The sequence below is a fragment of the Indicator indicator genome, chromosome Z, assembly GCF_027791375.1.
Source record: "Indicator indicator isolate 239-I01 chromosome Z, UM_Iind_1.1, whole genome shotgun sequence".
Classification (NCBI taxonomy): Eukaryota; Metazoa; Chordata; class Aves; order Piciformes; family Indicatoridae; genus Indicator; species Indicator indicator.
This window is the reverse complement of record NC_072053.1, coordinates 53,532,302-53,554,369: the sequence shown is the minus strand read 5'-3', so window position 1 is coordinate 53,554,369 and position 22,068 is coordinate 53,532,302. Positions and strand designations below refer to the sequence as shown.

Sequence of the window (22,068 nt, the reverse complement as noted above, 5' to 3'; positions counted from 1 at the left end):
CTGCTAATCCTTGAGCATCAGGATGATGCTGGTGCATGCAAATTTCTAAACATTGGCATTTAAGGTGACCTTTAGAAATTTCCTGAAAGCACTCTAAAATTATTAGGCATAATTCTAGTTGTGATTGTGTTACTCTGAGTTCAGAGTTACTGTACTGACTTCAAGGCAGATAGTTCAGATTTACATCTCTCTAGCTGGCCTGTTATTTCCTGTATTGTTTCCAGTGGTATGAAGTCATCTGTGCACACCCTCCAGGGCTGTTGGGCCCCTCTGTCCTCCCCAGCACTACACATGATGCAATGAGACTCTGATGGAGATGGAGTTGGAGAGCCAAGAAGTCCATGTAGGGAAGCAGATAATTTCCTTTTGAGCAATGGATGCAAAAATAGCGCCTAATAAAAAGCCTTCAAACTGCGCCTTCAAACTGTGACAATTCAATACACACACCTACGAGGATGCCTTGACAAGCTGCTTGACTTCTCAGTAACTCTCTCTTGTTTTCTTTAGTGCAGCCTTCTCCAAACTCCCCCACACATGTATTCATCTCTGTAGTGACAGCTGAGACCTGCAGGTGTTCGCTGCTACTGCCCTTTCAGAATAGATAAACGGTGGTTCCTCACTGTAAACATTTGTATTGTGGTGATCCTGGGCTAGTTACAGCCCAAATAATGATAAAACAGCAGTTTCTTTTTTTAATCTCTTGCTGTCATGCATTAATTCTCTTTGCAAATAGGCATTTGGCACTGGAAATAGCTTAAGCGAGATCACTTTTGGTGATTATTATACTAGCACTGTCTTTTAGCAAATGTTTCATATAGGCAGTCACCAGAAAAGTATCACACAGTTGCCAGAAATACAGCACTCTACAGTATTAGGCTCACATATGAAGGATGGACTACGCCTGGAAGGCTCTTTGCCATTTCACTGCTCTAATACTAATGTTATTTCACTGCCTTCAAACTGCTACTCTGGCTTTGCTAAGCAACAGCGTACATCAGAATCTGAACTGTTTGCTGAGGACTATAATATTCCCAAGTGTCAAAATGGTTTCTCAAAACAGTTTTTGACCTTTTTATGTACAAACCCAGATATTTTTTAAATTGGCCTGGAATAGCGAGTTGTGTAATACTTAATTTTTCTGGAAGCCTTCCTGGGAGGCTAAGAAGTGTAATAACTTCTCACATCTTAATTGAAAGTGCATGGGAACTCTGTGTTTTGAAAAGACATCCCTTCCCAAAATACTCACTGTAGTGTGACAAAGAAACTAAATGTAAGAAACAAAGACATAAAAATTTAGGACACTTCCTTACAAATCCTTCTCACTCCCTTAGATGTTTACTTTTTAGCACCATGATTCAGTATCTCTAGTTTTTCACTCACCACCAAATTAGACCAGACCTGAACTTCAATTTCTTAAAAAAAAAAAATTATCTTTTTTTTTTTTTTAATTAACAGCCCCCAGATAACCTAAAAACAAAGGGAGGGACAATAGTCTTTCTCAAATGCAGGAGGTATAAATTGTGCCAGTATGAACTGGAAAGTTGATCACTATAGGGTTGAAACCAAAAACTTCAAAAAAGGAGGATGTTCTTCATTTGTAAAGAGTGGAAGATGAGAGGCACTGTTTGAAAGTGACTGTGTGCCAATGACACAGGCTATGCAAGTCTAGTATGTACTGTGCAGCGTGTGGCAGAGAATGTGCCATTTTTAACTTTACAAAACAGTCTGGGAGGGGACAGAAGTACTTGTTCTACATACATTTGAGGCATAGCGGGTAGGAATTGAGGAGACTAACTTGATCACTTGTGTGTACATTGGTCATGAGTTAATTCAGGTTGCTGATAAAAAAAGAAAATTTGCAGTGATTAGGACAGCAAATTTGCAGAGCAGCCTTCCGGGGAAGTCCTGACAGGAGAGTCCTACTTACATGCAACATCTACTTTGATGAAAGGGACTGTGTGACAGAGCAGGAGTGATCTAGGACTTATAAATTCAGGCTTCAGAGACACAAAACTGCTGCTGTCCAATTTTGTGAGACATCTGAGAAGAAGCCCATCAGTCTTTTCAGGCTGCTCTGTGTTCATTTGACTGAAGTTTTTCTTCAGGACTTGCATTCGTTGACCACATTTTTGTTTCCCTTCGTGCTGTATGATCTGATGCTGGATCATTTTCAGTTCCCACGTTGCTCTGAGGCACTAAGGACAGGCAGAAGGGCCAGATGTGCTTTGAGGGCCATCACCAAACCCCTGTCATGCAACAGGCTGGTGCAGTTGGCTTGTGCATTTGCAGTGTGATAGTTTGCCAGCTCAGACAGTAATTCTTACCATGGCAGACTGATGGAGATTGCTTTCACCTTCTGTCATGTGTCAGGTGTGACTGACTTCGTAAGATCTCTCAGGACTTTTCACCAAACATAATTTTTCTTTAGGGGCTGTTGATACCCTTAGATTTTCCTTTTTCTTCTGGAAGCCTGGAGTTTTTGTGGAGTTTGGTGCATGATATATAAGGAGCCAAAGTGTTAATCAGTGTTAGGCTTTTCTATGAGGCTTGACATGGTCTGAGGTTCTTGCAGCTCTTCTTACATGTAACACCTCGTGCATGCCTATGCCTTCCTGCAAGAGTAGAAGTCTTGGGCTCGGTAACTGATGTTGCTTCTTCCAAACCTACATGCTATGATCTCTTTAAATAGCAAAACAGAGTACAAAATACACAGAAGATTTTAAAAGAAACTGGGTCACTGAACTGTACACTGAAGCATATCATCTGGTTTTGCCCCACCTGTCAGAAGTGGGGGAAAATAATTAGTAACTTAACAACCTCTATACCCCTTTGAGGTGAGTCGGGCATAAAGGAAGATGGAAACCTCACAAACAGTCCCAGTCAAGCAGAGGAAAGGAGTCTTTTCTCCACTGTTCCTTGCAGTGTTGCACAAAGGCAAGTAAATTATACAACAGCTAAACAGGGATTACACAACTGCACTCTATAAATCTAAACCAGAAACAGAGTTCTATCCTGATTGGACAAACATAAAAATGTGGATGGGTGAAATTCTGATCCTAATGAAGTTAATGGCAAAGCTCTCACTTACCCTGGTGACATCACAGTTTCATCCAAAATCTTGGCTCAACCCTGTAGCTGGCTGACCAGGCTAGATATTTAAAGCATATTCCTGTTGAGTTTTTCCAAGCATTGGATTTTTATTTTTTTTAAAGCTTCTGGGTTTTAATAAAGAAATGCTGAAAAGCGTTTTAAGACCAAGTACTGAGCAACCATTTGCAAACCTGAACTGTAAGCCTCAAAAGGGCTTGATATACTATGTCTGATTACAAGAACAAAAATTAGTAAAGTAGTTGTCCTCATGCATCAGTGTCAACACTTCAAGCCATTTAAAGCTGTTGCTGATTTGCATTACTTGGGTGTTAGAAGGACTATAGAAAACCCTGACCTGAAAGGGTTGGGAATCCAAACAACAAGAACCAGACATCAACAAAATAAAAAAAAGCCCCTAATGAACCTCAGACCTAAGCTCTGAAAGTAAGTGACTTTGCAAAATGATCCACTGCTACAATGACTGCAGTGCAGCAGAGTATTGCTGGAGTTTTTTGGCACACAGACCAAACAAGTTATTTGACAGTGGTTTTAGTTTGGCCTAGGGTGGACAACAGGGTTGGGTAAGAAAAGGCACTGTGGATTCTACATGTCCCCAGACTCATCTGGTCTGACTGTTGAAAAATATTGCTTTTACACTGAATGCTAGCATGTACACCAGGGCTCCCCCCACCCACAGGATTCCTTCCTGATGAAAAAGAGAGGGAAAAACAAATGGAGGAAAAAAAGGAATGCTTGTGCAATCAAGGCCATGCATGACGTATTCTCAGCCCAAGGGTTATTTCTTTCCCTCTGTTCCCTGAAGCATCTTTTAATTGAGATGAACAAATGCAGACTGTCATTAACAATCTAACAGTGAACAAGGACTGGGGATCAGCCTTCTCTTACAGAAGCAAGCTATAAATAATCATCTTGGGTAAATGTAACATCCTGGCTGGTGGTAAGATCCCCAAAAACTGATACCAGTGTATTAATAAACACAGATGCTGAATCATTTCTTGCAGAGTGCTTTGTATCCGTGTAAATCCTCCAATAAGCATCAGATAAAGCTGTCAAGGTTGGGGAAGAATTGCTTCTATGTATGTGATTAAGCTTGAGCAGTTAAAAACACTTAGTTTGGTATAAACAATTAAGTACATAGATCAGTACCATCCCAGTGTCATCACTTACAGTTTCATTACTTAGGCCTGCCATGGATATAATTTTCCGAAAAGTCTAGAAAATCATCATAGTCTTCACTGTTTCATGACCAGCTTCTGAACAGCCCACATAGAGTCTAAGCAGAGCAGGCCAAAACTTCACAGGACCACCTGTACCTTCCATTTTTTTTCACTGTGAAATACAGTGGCACAACAGATTGTGGCTCTGTCTCTCTTCTGCACCAGCTCAAAGCCAGCTGAGAGGTCAGAGAAGGTATCTATCTTTTTTTTCTTGCCATGCAGAACAAGTCACTATCCATCTTGAAGCTTCAAACCCATCCATCAACCTGCAGGCTTACAGCACCAGATCAGATAGAGCCATGATACTTTACATCTTCATTCATCCCCTCTGAAACTTTTTTACCTACTCCTCCATTTACATGTGTCTTTTACTAGCACCTCTCTAGACTTGCTCTTATTGCCTTACTCATTCCCTCTCTAACACCCATGATGTGCCTTCTTCACACAACTCCGTTTCTTCTCCTTCGTTACACCCTTGCACCTCACTGATCCTCTCTTTACCTCAAAAATAGTGATGAAAAAGGATAAAAGAAGAAAGAGGACAGTGATTGTGTTTATAAGGCAGTGAGATATGCAGTGTTCCCCTTGAACGAGTTGCTTTGAGAAGTACCCAAGGACTACCCACACTACCACAATTTCCTTTGGTGAAGCCCTGCTTTCTCCAGGCCACATATCTTGTTCTAAATTTGTGCTTCTTTGGGTAGAAGCTCTGCTTGAATGCCAATATGTAAGATTCAAGGACTAAACTAGTGGTACATGAGGAGGTGAAATAATTCCAGAGTCAATACCGTATCCCATATCTGTGCCAGGCTTCAGTCATCCTAGAAAACCCATACAATCACTTAACTCTTTTTGCACATAGTTTCTATGAAACAGGGAGTTATTAATTCTTTTTCAAAGATAACCAGAGTCCTTATTGTTCAAATATGCTACCTCTGCCTGCTGAGGTCTTTGCAAACCTACTGTTAAGCATGGACAAACATGGTAAACAAATCTAGTCTTACTGAAGTAAAGAACAGAGACGCACCTCCAGTCCCAGAAAGAATCTCTGTTACCTTATATGTAAAATCAAGAAACTCTGGTGTTTGGTACTCACTGGTATCCTTGAAAACACAAACAGTGATTACCATTCTGCATATTTTTCCAAGATCTAAAGTGCAGTCATGCTTGTTTTACATGAACCAAATTGCTTGAAGTGCTAAGTTTCCAAACCAACCAAATATAAAAGGAATCTGATGCAAATGTTTAATAAGTATTAGATTTGTCTTTTGAAAGAAAAGACAAAGAACAGAGAAGACCTATTTCTCATCTGTTAAGGGAAACAACACTCAACATCAGTTCTTATGTGTAGTTTCCTCTGCCCTGTTCAGCTTCCCTCAGACATAAAGACAATCTCCTTCTGGGCATCCTACAAACATTGACGCTGAGGTGATATTTTCCATTACGGATATAGCCCAAATTGGGTGGCTAAGGAAGAGGTCTTCATTTTATCTACAAGGAATTCACTGGAAATAAGTCACATGAAAGACAGATACAGAAAACGTGCTTAAAGATGCTGAGTGGCTTATCTTACAGGATAGACTTCCAGATTTATAAACTAACAGTTTGACCACAGATTGCCTCCCCCAAGCCAAAAACATCTAATAGCTTCAGTTCCGCTTATGGTATTACAAATATAATAGCAAACACCAAATGCTGTTAATTACATGATGTGATGTATAATACAAAGAAAACAACAACAACAGTAGTTAATGTACACAATTGTATCCTAGTGATCTTAGAAGCACTTTGCAAACTTCAGAGATCAATTATCATTTATCAGGAAAAACAGCCTGGACCAGAATGCGCAAATGAAATCGGGTACTCTTACCCACCACAAAACAAATCTTCAACCATAAGTCGCAGGAAAAGCTTCCTGACAGCCTTTCAGGTGCTAAGCATATAACAATTTCTCACCTAGTCTTCTGCTGCTGACGAGTAGGTACACCTCCTCTAGTAATCTGAAAGTTACAATTTCCATTTTTCTTAGCAATATATAAGAACATATTTTAACAACTTCAAAATGTTGGGCCAAACTTTATTATCCACTCTTCCTTTCTATCTGCTGCTAATTCTCTTTCACTGAAGCCAGGGAAACATGCAACATTTCTGCCCAGGGAAAAAACCTTCCCTGATTTATTATTAGCATGTAAAGCCAACACATACAAACTACAGGACATGCCAATCTTAGCTCTCTCCAAATTTACCAAAACATTGTAATTCAAAACCAGATTCTCTATATGCCATCCTCTAGATTGCCTGACAGTGGGTGAAGCCAGCAGCTCACTTACCCTGTAGTAGTCCGTGCTGTAAACATCTCTAGACATCCCAAAATCCCCAATCTTCACCAGCAGATTCTCACCAACTAGACAATTCCGGGTAGCAAGATCCCGATGCACAAAGTGCTGTGATGCCAGGTAAACCATACCAGATGCAATCTGCTGGGCAATATGAAGCATCTGGGACTGGGTCAGCTCAGCAGGACGGTTGGCTTCTGCCATCAGTACTGCATCTGGTCCATGTGCCCTGCACCAAAATACAAGCTCATTAAGTGATAGGCAACTTGTAAGTTGGAGAGGTGAAAGACATTAGCGAGCCTAAAACCACACAAAGGATTTGTTCAGATCTAATAGCAAAAAGAGCTACAAATGCATTGGAGAAATAGAAGACAATTTGTGTCTTAGGTTTTTCAATTTATTGTTTTCCTTCATTGTGTGAATATATCACCTGTTGTATGAAGAGCATTGCATGTGATATATTAGCCACGGAAATAAGGAACATGCATGCACAGTAATACTCCTTCTGATACCACCTCCTTTCTCCTCTTCTATTCTAGTAACCTCTTCTGGAGAAAAGCGGACAAACTTAACTCTTTGATAACTGACTAAGCCTTCTCACTTTGCAAGAGTGAAAGGCAAGTGGTATGCATAGCACCACTTTTCCTATGACAAGCATTCCTTGATTTGTACAGGAAGAGAAGCCATTGACCCTTCCACCTTGTCTTAAAATAGAGCTAACCTTCTTCTGAGATGCCATCTGAGAAACAAGGACAGCGATTTTAAATATACACTTCTAATTTCCTGTTACAACAGGCTACCATTTCTGCTTATTTCTTCACCAAGAGTGAATCCTGCCTAAGATAGGAGTTCTTGACTATAGGAAGAAGACACAAAGACATCGTATTTGGAACAACTAAAGAGCTTCATAAATAAGAGTTTTTCAAGACTTAGAAAGTCCCTAAGATGCAATAATCAATTGATTAATGAGAAATCTGCATATCAGAACAAGATCTAGTATACATTTGGAAAGACCAGCAAAGTACTGGAACACATATGCTTCACCCATCTCAACTGTGTTAGCTCAATTATACATGTATTGTAGTGTCTTGAAGACACAGATATGAACAGTCCAACAAACAACATTAATCATTATCCAGTTACTGAGGTCTTGCAATCACCTTATAATATTCAGAATGTTCCTTGCCATCCATTCCTTTATTCTGCATTTTTAGAAGCCTTTTTAATTTCATTTCTACAGACTACTCAATCTAAAATACCACCTCTCCTCTCCTCAGCTCTTTTTTTCTTTTAAGTACTCTAGAACGGATTTTTATTTTCTCTCAAAGTTCCTTCCTTCCCACAAAGGAGAGTTTCAGAGAACCACCTTTCTAATCAACAGAAGTAAGGCCTTAACTTCTCCCTAAGGGAGGGGCATAGGGGTTTGGAAAAGAGTTGTAAATTAATCAAAATCTGTGAGCTCAAATCTGACACTATCTATTAGAAATATGATATTAAAATTGCCCTAAGGGAAGAAGTTCATGAGAAAAGTGATAGATGTGAGAAAAAAACAAAGAGGGTTTTTAGCAGTGCTGGAACTGCTTCTGGTACCAAGCAAAGCAGCTCTCTGCCACAGAGTACATCCAGGCAGAACGTCTGCATTGGAGGGGAAAAAAAGAGGAGGGTATCAAATTTCCAAGTAAGACTGTCAGGCAAATTCCTGTTGAAAAGCACTGTCCCTTTCCAATGACAGATTTTTTTAAAAATGACTGCTCTCTGACATGAGGCTCTGAATTGCTAAATTAGAGACCTCTTCATCTTTCACTAGCTTCCTTCAGGACGTGGTCTGTATCTAATGAAACTTTGGGTTATTCTTAACACCCCATCTACCTTGCTTATCATCTTGGCGTTGGCTGTAAATGAAACGCTCCTTAATTTCTGCAACAGCCAGGAACATTGCAGAGATTTATTTGGATTCACATTTGCCTCCATGAGCCAGAACAAGCACAAGGCAGGCATGACTGAGGCTGCAGTCCTATATCTGAAGCAGGCTGCAAGCAGACAGCAAGGCTCATTTGGGTTAAATTTTGTATTCATTTTCCCCCAACAGCCTTTAGTGGCGCTGCAGGGTAAGAAATACACTGTGAGAACCCTCTTACAACTAAACCGTTCTGCAGCACAAGCTGCAGCAAATGTGAGAGGAATGACAAACTGGAGCTTGAGATTAACAGCTTGTCCCAGCACAATCATTTTATGTTCTAAAGACAAGAGCTGATTGATAACTAAAAAAAGAGAGACAATCTCATGCAGGAAATATACAGTCTGCTCAACTACCTTTCTGTACAGTAATTCAAATTCAGAGTTAAGGTAAGAAAAGAGCAATCAAAAAGATTCAAATAATGAAGTATTTTGTATAAAATAAGGAATTATTTCTTATCAGTTGTGAATCTGGCTTCTTCTAATGGAAAGTCAATGTTCTGGAAGAGTACAGGGATGGCATCTTAGGAAACTGCGGCTCTCTCCTGATCCAAGGCAGAGGTCCAAGCAGGGAAATGTAAATGCCCCAACATGACTTGGACAATAGACTTATATCCTCTGCCAGAGAGACAGTCTGGGAAAAGTGCTAGTGTTTGCTCTGCATCTCTAGTTCAGATCCCAGCCTCCCTGCCAAAGCTGGCAGCCCTGCCAATAACAGAGGAAGCTAGTTGATGTAATTTGCTTTTACGGTGTTGCTATTTGTTCAGTGGACATTAGAAAGACAGTAAACTCATTTCACATAGGCTGTCAGAAACACTTAAATAGTGACAATAGCAGTTATTAGCCATTTCAGTCAGATAAAAAAAGATATGCCTATTCAAAGGGACATCAGTTTTGATTGATTAACAGCTTTGTCACAAATATCTTTCCAAAATGGTCATACCTCTATTTATCTTCAGCAGTACAGACCTCAGTACACTGAAATGCCTTTGTGATAACATTTGAGAAAAATGACACAGAAGACCTTGAAAGAACAATCTCATATGCAAATGTGGGGGTTTTCTACACAGCAGCAAAAGCTGTCTCTTAACTGCTCATTTTTATGTCAATGAGTGCAGCCTAGTGGAAATGGCACATATACAAGGCCATTGTTCATAACTTCCTACTTCATGAGTTACCTATTACTGTGAACCTTAGGTATCATCTATTTATTTAGGACTGCTTTACTGCTCAGTTTCAATCTTTGATGCACATTCCTGAACAGCTTTATGAAACAAAGCCTTAATCTGGACCCCAAGATGTAGCATTTTCCTTTGCACTGAAGTTTCCACGGTTCACAGTTTTCTTGCTTCAGATTAATGGCAGTCTTTCCAAAACACTGAGAGGAGGGAAGAGAAAAGGGATTAGATTTCACAAGCTCTTAGACACCTACAAATAGCAATAGGTGTTGAGTGGGATTTTCCCAAGTGCTACCAGAAAGCCTGCAAGAAAATGGTTTCTACTGTAAGATTTATAACCAAACATCTCAGAATACGCTGAAACATAATCAGAACAATATTTCTTTGCTTCTCATTCCTTTGTTGCAAAGCGTAAGTCTTGACTTCATACTTCCAAATAGGCAAAGAATAGAAGGCAACAGTTACACAAATTTGCACTGCAGGTGTCAGCATTTTCCAGTGGTATTAGTTAATCTGACATTCAGTATCAGCAACACCTACCTTCTTTTCCCACTTCTGGCTCAGCACAGTACATGTTTGTGGATTTACCTGAGGAATTTGTTAAGATCTCCATGCTTCATATACTCAAAGACCATGATGAGTGGATCACCCTCGACACAGACACCATAGAACTTGACAATGTGCTCATGTTGCAGGTTAGTTAGCAGCTCTGCCTCACGGTGGAAATCCTTGCGGGCATTGTCACTGGCATCCTTCAGCGTCTGTTGGAAAAGACAAAAACGTAAGGAATGCTTGCAGAAGGTTGTGAACATGTGGGATGGCATCGTAATGGTAATAAAAAGACACTACTGCATAATGGATGGAGGAAATACTTTCTTACTAACTCTTCTAGATGTACAGATGTGATGTTTAAATGCAATTAAACAATGACAGTACAATTTTCATTCTCCTGCCACACATCATCCAAAGCAATGACTTTTCTTGTAAGAGGATGCAGGAATACTTGTGATCTTACTGTGTCAAGTGTTTTCCAAACACAGAACAAATTAATTCATCTTATCAAAACAATACACTTGTACACAGCTGGCTCATGTCTTTAGGTTTGAATGAAGGCATACCTTGGTATCCTGTTGGTATTTACTTTTGTCATAGGTTCTTTAAAATAAAGCTTTGTTTGTTTAAAATACTTATAAGGAGCATGGATGTATTCTTCATGTATCAGTAATTTTGCAGTTGCTGATGCTGGCCCCTGTACTGTGCTGTATGCTAGGTACATTTATACAAGCGTACACCTCTGGACCGGAACCTTACAATCTGAGACTTCAGACAGGAGTTCCCTCGAAAATCAGTAAAGCTACTCACATGTCTAAGATTAAGCACATGTATAAATAACTGAAGGATCAATTCTAAATTGACAGAAAGGAAGTAGATGCAAATCAGAATTCTGGGGTGTCAGTTTTTCTCATCCCCTTTTGTTTATATAGCTCTGAACTCCTGCATATTCTCATTTTGAAGGAAATATACCAACACTAGATCAAACACAAGGCTTAAATCCTGTGTAATGACATAAGTTTAAGTTACTTAAACTGCCACAGGTAGGCAGTTAATGATTTTGTAAAAACTACGCTTCCTGAGCAAAGAAACACTTTTATGAACAATAGAAAAATAAAAAAGGGGGGAAAACCAAAGATTTTTTTAAAAAGACAAATTCTGATACCTGTTAAATGAGGAATAACTCTGACTGACAATAAACCACTAATAGGCTCTACCTTCAAAAGGTACAGTGATTACACTATATTAATTCAAACAATATTTTTGAAACAGTAATGTTCACACATTATTATTCCTAGAAACCAATGTCTGATCTCTTTCCCTCTGGAGTTTAACTACATCTAGACTTAATACAAAAGGAAGATGAGACATAAAAGTAGTGATATTGTTTTAACTAAACATACTTTTCCATGGCCATCTTGTCACTTTATTTTCTACTCTGATTTCGTATACAGAATATGACACCATCCACATTCATAAGAACTGGCACAGAACAAGTATATATTGTGCTATCATTCTGCCAGCAAATTCAGTTTTCAGCTGCAGTAGTCATGATTTGTTCAAGGTTTTTCTTTCATGAAGGTAAATCTGTCCACTTTTCTAGCATTATACATAGGCATGTGTGAAGAACAGACTAAAACACAACTGTTGGTAAAAACACTTGTTTTACTTGTGAAACTGCAGCAACAGGTCTTGAAAAACAAATAACTATCATATTAAGGTTTGGATGGTGAGACAAGGAGCAGGACAGACTGGATAGCCACCTACCAAGTTCAGGGGCTTTCTGCTATGGATTTCAGGCCCTATGGATGCATACAGATTCAAATCAGAGCAATTCTATGATTCCATGATATTACCATGTACAGCTCTAACACCTAAGTTGGATACCAAATTGGCTGCCCACTGTGGTCCCCATACAATCGCATCTGAACCAAGTGAGGACAGAAATGAAAACGTCTTCCAACACTTCAGGGCTCGAAGATGATGCTTGTTGGAGCCACAATCCAATCTATGCTATATATTGAAATCATTGAGAAGAATTCTGCTGTCAGTTGAGTTTCATCTGGTGTTTTCATGTGCAAAGCAATTGGACTAGAATTCTTCTCAACAATAGAATTAGAAAAACTATTCCTACAAACTTCATTTTCACACAACAGTAACCTGTAAAAATTGACAGGGAAGAGCATAGACTTATGCACTTTCCAGCAGGCTCTTCCCCTGGAAAAACAGTAAAAATACTGTCAGCTCTGCCCTGTAAGGATAGCATATTCTGTATTTCAGAAAACGCTTTTTATCTCACAGAAACAGCAACATTATCATATGACAGAGTAGTTGCCATGGCAATTTCACATTTTCTCTCAAACAGCAAAATATAGAGCAGTCTAAAATCCAGGTAAAACTCAGGCAGGGTTTCTACTACCAAGGGATAGCTTGAATTTCTGTCACCCACCACTGTAAAAACCCCTTTTAATTATTTTTTACACTGCACAGAGTAGACACAGTGCACGGGGTACCACTGGCATGGTTACAAAAAGAGGAGACTGGAAAGAAAAAAATTAATAAGGATGTAAAATTTACATAGAAATGACATTGTCTAATGCATTTAGCTTGTTCTCAGTACAAGGGAAAAAACAAAACCAAAATAAAACCATAAGAGCACTGTTATCGTTACTGACAAGTACGCCAAAGCTCTCCATACAAAGCACTGTCACAAGCTTACGGGAGTTTTTCTGCAAGCAGGAACTGAGATACAACCACATACACTTTTCAATGACCAGCCAATAGTTAAGGAGGAGGGACATAATCCCTTGGGCAACATAGGAGCCCACTGGATATTACAGGATTTCCACATCTGCTGAGTTGATTCCCGTGACAGTCATACCACCACTCCATGATTATTCTCCTACACAGTCCTTGTTCAGGTATCCACACACCATCTGGTCTCTGCAGACCTGTGCTCTGTAGCGAGAACAAAATGCCAGCTCCTTAGTCCATCTTGATCCACAGAGCAGCATTCACAGGTGAGTCAGACCAAGAGCAGGGTAATGTGGCTCTCACCAGCATCTATATGACTTGGTAATGAAATGCTAATGATAACTGTTCTTTATACTGTTTCAGACATCTCCTATGAAATCCTTACTACTGCTTCCCATCACCACACAAGAGCTATGTGGTATCTATGTTCCAGAATTAAGCCCAGGCAGTGACCATTTTCTGATCTGAGGACGTAAAGAGTTGGAAACCTATGGCTTTCCTCTGTAGGTGCCATGGAAATGTTTTTCACCTCATGCACATAGCAGTCTGCTAGCTGAACACAACCCTGGAGCAGCACAAGGCGACTCCTCCTCCTCCACCCTCCCAGAGAAGTCAGAAACAGCCACTAACTTGTGCCCTGATAGCCATCCACACCTTGTCCAGGTTAAACTAGTTCAAGACTATACCTGGGCATTCAACTCTATCAAGAGATAGTACTGATCCAGGCCTAACCACTGTGGCATTATGAAACGGCCCACAAGGAAACAGTAACTTTTCCTTCCTCCACATTCTGTTCTCTTAAAGTGCCTACAGCAAATGGAGTACAGATGTGATGTTCAAATTCACCTGCAGGGAAAGCTTGTGCAATGCACACGCAAACAGCTTAACCTCTGGTTAAGATCTCGGTTCACAAGGTTTCACCCACAGAAAGCATTTCCAAACACTCAGTGCTTTGCTCAAAACATGATGGTCTTAATATATTTAAACAGATTGTCTTTCTCCTCTTCTGAGAAGCAAAAACTTTGGGAAGTTTATACTAAGCCTGATTTTCTATCTTCCCAGATTTTTCTGGGTCTCTTAGCTTCTAAATAATTTGCTTCAGCAATGCTAGTATTTCAGATACCAGACAGAAGAAAAAGAGAAGGATGTGTATCGAGTCAGATGGAGTGATGCTTCAGGCCAGGTGTGAACCATGCAGTTGCCCAGCAACCACCAGGCACAGGCAGGGACCACCAAGCATCCTGATCGATTCTGTGCAGGTGAGCCTGTGACTCCTTGCTGCCACAAAGCTCCTGAAACCAGCTTACTCTTCACCAAGTATATATTGCCATTAGGCTCACTGAATCTATTTCATGGAGACAGGTACATTGTGGCTTTGCCCAAAGGGGTGAAGCTTTCTGAGGCCCTTGCTATGTGCCAGGAGAAGCTGTCCTTCACTGCTGACATCCAGGTCTGCTCCTCTAAGACAGAGATAAAAAAAATAAACAAAACAAAACGCACATTTTCACTGTCAAACTCTGTGCCTAGCAGTAAGGGTTCAGACACAGTATTGTGGATAGCTCTGTACAACCGGTGAGGTCCTATCCCTTGACCTCTAATAGGACTGAGGGATATCTGTGAGCTACAGTTGATACCATAACAAAAGTGAGAAGCATCAGGCAATTAACTCCTCAACTATACGGGCATCAATCCAATGAAACAGTTTGCCAAAAAATTGGCTCTTTGATGGCAGTCAAAGTTACATTTTTAAAAACCAATTTGACGAACATAAAATGGGCATAACCTGTCCCCAGATGAATTCTTCCCACAGCTGCCTACAAGGTCCTTATTAAGGACACTACAAAGAGTGGATTTGGTTAAAAAAAAAAAAAAAGTGTGACAACTGTTCCAGAAAGCTGATAGATTTGTCATCTAAGTCCATGGAGAAATCTCTCCCTTTAAAGGCTGAATGGTCTTCCTTGTGAATTACACTAAGAAAAAGCATCAGTGAGTGAGTGCAGTTCAGCATTTAACAGAAGTGCTAGGCTCCATTTGGTCAGGACTTTCAAAGGGGGGAAATGAATGGAATTACTTTTATTTTGCTATCATGAAGTTCCCCGAAGTGGTAGAGGAAAGGCAATTTCCGCTCTAGCTTCACCAAAATACAATAGAAAATTCAGTCAGATACAGTTTTGTCATCTCCTATCTCTTGCTTTCTCCTGTCTATGATATATCCCTTTGGGGCTTAACTTTTTCTCACCAGTCAACGTGACTGAACAACTCCCAAGTATCAAAAAGCTTATAATTTTGGCAAACACCAAAAGCCTGTTATTTTTGATGGACCAAGAAAGCACTTTACAAGTTCATTCTCATTTAATGTTCTTTTGCTGCCAGATCCAAATCTCTATTTCTTGTTTACAAATTGAAAAAGATGATCTACATGACTTCTTTTACTGTATAATTTGATCTAAAACGTACACATGGTTGCTTAATTGTGACTGGTCAGATAAAATTATTTTCTGATCCCCAGGAATGTGTAATTTCTGCTGCATTTAGTAAGATACTTCAAATGCTAAACACCTTGTTCTGCTTTTGGAAGAACACTACAGATGAAGGAAAAGATTGTTGCCAGGGAAACTTTGAAAACTAAAGGGCGCAGTTTCCCTGTTTTCTAGTATACATCCACAGCAGAGGGCAATAACCAACTTCAACCTTTCCATTTTTGGGGACGAAAAGGTTTGGTATGGTGAAGCAGGTTTGGTGCCCAGGCTCTGAGATCAAGTTGGAAATCCTCATACTGCTTTGTAGATTTCCAACATACTACACAGTCTGTGAGCTTTTTGAGACCCAAACAAATCCCTCTATTTTTTCTCCCAGAAACATGAGGATTCTTCCGTACACTTGAAACTCCAAGGTTATGGCTGTTTTCTTGTAGTTTCCTCCTTCTCTGGACTGTATTTGGGGAGAGTGGACTGGAGCTGTGCAATCAAGAATCACTCCTTCTGGCCTAACATTATCATGACTTCTGGATTTCTATACAGCTAGTGTTCAACAGCACATGACAGCATTATCTGTAAGTTTGTTATAGCATTCTGTCAGCTGTATTAATGACAACTACACCGAGACAATTTCAGTGGATGACTGAAAGAATGGCACAATCCTGAAAAAGAAATGCCCTCTCTGACTAGCAATTATATATATAACCTATTCTCTTAGCTAGACACAAATATAGGTCACATATATTTTTAATGACTTAGACATTATTTTTCACTAATTGTATTTTACATTGATCACAGAAGATTTTGCCCCTTTGTGACACAGTCTGTTTCCACACACACACACCCTGCCACTTTTCCTTACAAACTTCAGCTCTCATTTTATAATCCACAGGAAGACCAAGTATTGCATTCAGGTAATACTTGATTACACCTTATGGACTTTTCCACATAGATCAGAGCAGTCACACTGGGCTATGGAATATACAAGTATGATCATAAATACCATTAGTTGCAAGCATGAATTGATAATGGAAATCCTAGATTCTTTTACCTTCACTGCAACCAAGATCTTGTCCTGCTCGGGACATAGGTTATAGCATTCCGCCAGAAAGACTTTGCCAAAGGCTCCTTCTCCCAGTTCTCTTTTAAGAACAATATTGTGGCGTTTTATGTGCTGCACAACTGTAAAGAGAAGACAAAAGGAAGTCAGAAGCAAGCTGCAAGGCCAGGATGGGAGAGGTTCCATGCTTCAAGCTACATGGAGACATGGTTGTCTCTAGAATGGGACACAGGTGTCCAGGTGTCATTCATTCATGCTTTGTCCAACAACATCAAGTTAATTTGGAGAATAGCGCATCTGCTGCATAAGAAGACATGGAAGTAAAAGTCACCTGGGAAAAGGCCATTTATCATTGTGTTAGGATGGCTGCTGCAAAGCACATGTAAGAGTCAGTGCTGTGCTTTTTAAAAACATAAGGACAAAGAATCAGAAAACAAATCAAACCTTTCCCACTTTCCTACTCCCACTTCTATTTTTGTACACCAAACATTAGTTGAACTCTCATCCAAAGCCAAAAGTTTTAAAATTAACTGAATCCAAGAAAACAGTATGTGCTTTCTTTCAACTAAATCCAACTTGCTCTCATTCTTTCATTGCTTGTTCAACTGATTTTCCTGTCTGTGCTACAGAACAGTTACAATAAGACAGAAATTTTGTTCTCGCAATTACAGTATTCCTCTGAAGAAAAAAACTAACAAAAGATGGACTAAGTAGTATAGCAGACAGAGTCTTAGTTGAACTGCTGTTCAGAACTGTTTCAGACATTAAAGTCCTTGAGCATCATAGATCAACTCATTTTACATGTCCCTTTCAGCATAAGCTCCCATTGAAATATTTAATATTTAAAAGCCTGTAACAAATTTTGTAGAATACATAACCCATTTGCAATGTTCAAGCTAAATGAAGTGTCTGTAAGGGCAGTTTAACCGGCCAACTTAACTGGGTTGACAGCTTGTGTGGCTGAAATTGTACAAACAGCCAGCATCTACTGATTAATTTAACCTCAGTGCATTTAGCTGCTTTCACCAGCACTGAAATTTAACCCTGCCTGGACACAGCCCATTTACAATTTAAATCCTAAATACAGTGAAGTAAATAGCAGACCAGCTTCTTCAAAGGAATGAATCTCACCTTGGCAAACACACCACATCATATCAACATGTATGCATACAAGGAAAGCCTGATGCTGGAACAAGACACGAGATCAAGAAATGCCCCCAGGTGCCTCCGTTATAAGTCTGTCAGGTGGGCAGCACAATCAATTAGTAGGCCTCCACCAATCCCACCTGGCCCTTGCCAGAAACTGCCAGGTCAGCATCCAAGCAGGCCCACCATGCCCTGGGAACACAGTGAGGAAAGCCACCTTCTCCTCATGCCACAGCAGACCTATCAGAGCTTGCTCCTTTCTCCACAGCTGTTGGCTGCCCACCCCCTCCTCTGAAGCCAGATCTCCCAGGGGAGGCCACACATTCTATTAACAATGAAATATATGTGGAATGAGGTTGCAAAGTACCAATGTTTTTCACTCTTGTCAAACTCTGGTCTAGCATAAGAGTAAGCTTTAGTGTGATGGTGCATTTATATGAGTGCACTTTCTTTGGCCAGCTAGCCAAGCAGCTGCCCTGCAGTCAGTAGGAATTTGCTTTTTATTTTCATTTCCTTCTTAGCACTGGCTTTTTCATGTAAAACACACAATCCAGTCAACTCACGTTTTCTACACAGACACAAGTGTACTGGCATCTTTCTACTAATACCAGTCACACACAGGGATGACTGCTACCATGGCACACCACCTGAGCACAGGAGAATGGCAGCCCTCATGATCCATGCTTTAAAAAATACTTACTAAAAAATGAGTACTCTTCTCTAACACCTGCCAAATCTGCCATTCAACCCTGCCTCTTAGAGAATTCTTCTCTTTCCCTCTGCTTGACCAATACCAGTGTCTCTCTTCCCTTCCTAGGCAGAGTTCAGTCCATGTTACTAATGTCCCCATCTTAAGATGCTCACAAAGCCCATAAATAGGGAGTAGGGGTGAGATCCTGCCCTACTGGTGTCAGCAACAAAATTCCAGCAGAGGCACTTTTTCACTTGGTTTTCTTCACAGATGCCAAAGACATAGTAGTGAACATAGTCAACTTTCTGACTTTTGTGTGGGTCCTTTCTGTTTTGAACCCAGCACACCCTCAATGTTGGCCCTCATAGTATGAAGGGTTTTTTTTAAGTTCCTGGAAGACTACAGGAATAGAGTAAAAATAAATAAGAAACATATCAAGTACTTCTCTGTAGTACACTTACAGCTGCTGCTAAGTACTCTTTTATAAACAAAGCATTTGAATAAACAACTCATCCCATAAACCATACTGTCAAAACTGAAACACAGCAAGCTGCAGAAAAGATCTTTGCAGAATATATTTGCAACTTGTCACACCCATCCATCCCTGTTACCTTACTGAACTGCACCAAGCTACTAAACAAATAAAAAATGACAGTGAATGTGACTAAAAGGGTGGAGATTTATATGAGAACAATGCAGGTAAATCAAACACTTATGATGTGACAGAAATATAAGGCAAGGAAAAAATCCATTTAGCAGTCTCAGGGCCCCAGCCCAGTCTTCAGAGGGAGGAGATTTCAGCAGGAGATGCACTGAAAAGTCCAGGTCAAAATGTGCTTTCAGTTAATACCAGGATAAAGCCAATTATCTCTGTTGAAGTCCAAGAGATTATCCTGGATTTACATTGAAGAAACAAAGCGGAATTTGGCCAAAGACATAGCGTAACTGAATTACCAAGAAGTGGTCTAATAACATTGTCTCACAGGCAAAGAAACACAAACATTTGAAGAGCAGCTACGTATTTTCCTCCTTTTTACTCCAAATGGTGACTGCCTTTGAGAAGATATTTTTACTTTTAAGAGCACATCATCCCTGGTTTAAAAGATCTTATCTGATTACTGTATGTATGTTACGTTAAGTTAAAAGATAAGTTGAGTTGAAACACTTAGAAAAATCAAACATTAAATATAAATTGAGGCTGAGCAAATTAAACAAGGGCAAATGCTGAAAAGAGGCCCTGGTGTATAATAGTAACCACACAGCTATGCCCATTGAAGCAGGAGGTTCCCACAGATGACTGTGGGAAATCAGCTGGCAACAGGGAGCACAGCTGCAGAAAAGGGCTGTCTTCACATCTTGAGGTCTGAGACATCCAAACAACAAAGCTTAAGTACTTCACTCACAAACACACTGGAAATGATGCATCAAAGCATTATCCTGCAAATACTGCCTGCAGGAATGGTATTACACTCCCAAGGTAATTTGCCTTTGTTAATGAGATTGAGCAAAGAGGGTCATACCACATTCTGGAGTGGATCCCAGTCAAAAACAGTCAACTCAGAATTACCTTACCACATTAAATTCACTGAACTGGATGTGACTGATTCCAGTCAAGGACAGCAGGACACTCAGCAGTATAAATTATTAAAATGTTTCTACACATTTTGAACACTGAAATGCTGTGACAATGTTTTCCCCTTGGTCACAAACAGTAGGTCTGAACATTTTACCACCACATGTGATCATTACACCACCTAGCTGACCTTCTATGCAGCACAGAGCATAGTATTGAGTTGAATGACTGGTGCTTGGCAGGAGACTGACTTCAGAAGGTGGTTGTGCCAGTCTTGGTTTGAAAGTCTGAAGTAGTCACCTTTTCCAATATGTAATTTTCATTGTTAATAAAAAAACCATACCTGTTTGTCCCTCATTTGTTATCTTGTCTGGCTTGCATCTCCCCCCACCTTGGATTTTAGGAGACTGATAGCCTAAGCAACCACTGAATGTCTGGTATTAAATACACATAATCAACTCTCTTCTTACTTTCTTTGGTAAAGCAAAGAGATGGGAGCTCCTTCTGGGAAAATACTGTCTCTGGTTCATCAGTCATTTTCATGGCTTTTCTCTGGAGAAATTTTCAACAACCTTTTAAAAGCATACAATCATCTCCTTACTTGTATCTCTACACATACAAAGATCACGCTAGTCCTTTTAAGGCTGGGTTTCCTAAAGAGTAGACCGTTTATGTAGTTCTGTGGTATGTATGTGTCCCATCTCTAACACTTCTCCCAATTACAACATCACAGCTGTTGGCTGTATGTTTCAGATGTGTTCCCATTTGCCTTAGGAGAACAGCAAAGCAGAGATCTGTCCTATGGAGAGGCTGCAACATGGACACATTGCTTGATGTAAAAGCTGGAGCAGACATGTGCCATCACTACTACTCACTGAACTTTCAGCACTAGAAGCTTTTATTGTGTCACATGTCCACATAAATCATCTGCTGAGTCTGATTTATAGGATACTGTTCAAAATTTTCCTAGTGGCACATATGTGGAACAGTCCTGATGAAATGCATTATGTCAGGACTCTGAGAAGAGAATCAGCATCTTCAAGATGCCAAGTACACAGGCAAGGTAACATTGCAAACATATATATACAGATGCGTAAGAAACAAACAGCTACAGAGAAGGCTCAGTCTGTGATGTCCCCAGAACAGGGACATTGAACTGCTGGAGCAGGTCCAGAAGAGGGCCATGAAGATGATCAGAGGGCTGGAGCACCTCCCCTATGGGGACAGGCTGTGAGAGCTGGGGCTCTTCAGCCTTGAGAATTCTCTGGGGAGAGATCTTACAGTGGCCTTCCAACAACTGAATGGGGCCTACAAGAAAGCGAGGAAGGGACTTTTTACAAGGATGAGAGGGAATGAACTTAAGCTTGAAGAGGATAGATATAGACTAGATTCTAGGAAGAAATTCTTTACAGTAAGGGTGGAGAGACACTAGAACACGTTGCCCAGGAAGGTCATGGATGCCCCCTTACTGGATGTGTTCAAGGCCAGGCTGGATGAGGCTTTGAGCAACCTGGTCTAGTGGAAGGTGTCCCTGCCCATAGCAGGGGGATTGGAACTAGATGATCTTTAAAGTCCCTTCCAACCCAAACTATTCTAGAATTCTGTGATTCTGTGCGACATGACTGAAAGACAATTTGCAAATTTCTTCATTTCTTCTCCCACTATTTCTCTTGCAGTTGTGAAGACTCAGTTATTTCTAAGATCTTGGTAGAAAACACAGGTGAAATGGCTGAGTGACTGTTCAGATAGTATACTAAATTCATACAGTATTTGTCATTCACATAAAAGGAAGGGTGGAATTTTGCAGAGAATCCTGTAGCAGGAAGATACAAAATCTCTATGAATTTCAGACAGCATAACCCAATGACCAACAGATTCTGCAGTATCTATTAACAGACTATAAATTTTGGCACAATGAGATACCTGCTCTCTGACATGGCAATAAAAGCCAACAATAACCATCTTTTTTTCTTTTTTTTCCTTTTAACTTGTCAGTGTTGCCTTAATGAAGAAATAG

The 22,068-nt window shown here is 40.1% G+C and overlaps 1 protein-coding gene across 2 annotated transcripts in view; it reads right to left on the bottom strand.

Annotated features, from left to right (window-relative positions):
* Positions 1-22,068, bottom strand: part of NTRK2 (neurotrophic receptor tyrosine kinase 2) — a 223,857-nt gene that overhangs the window by 35,161 nt on the left and 166,628 nt on the right. For both annotated transcript variants that reach the window (XM_054398237.1, XM_054398238.1), the window contains 3 exons: positions 16,633-16,763; positions 10,387-10,559; positions 6,659-6,893 (listed from right to left, as the gene is read on the bottom strand). In XM_054398237.1, the coding sequence (XP_054254212.1) occupies positions 6,659-6,893; positions 10,387-10,559; positions 16,633-16,763 (539 nt within the window). The remainder of the gene's footprint in view (positions 1-6,658; positions 6,894-10,386; positions 10,560-16,632; positions 16,764-22,068) is intronic.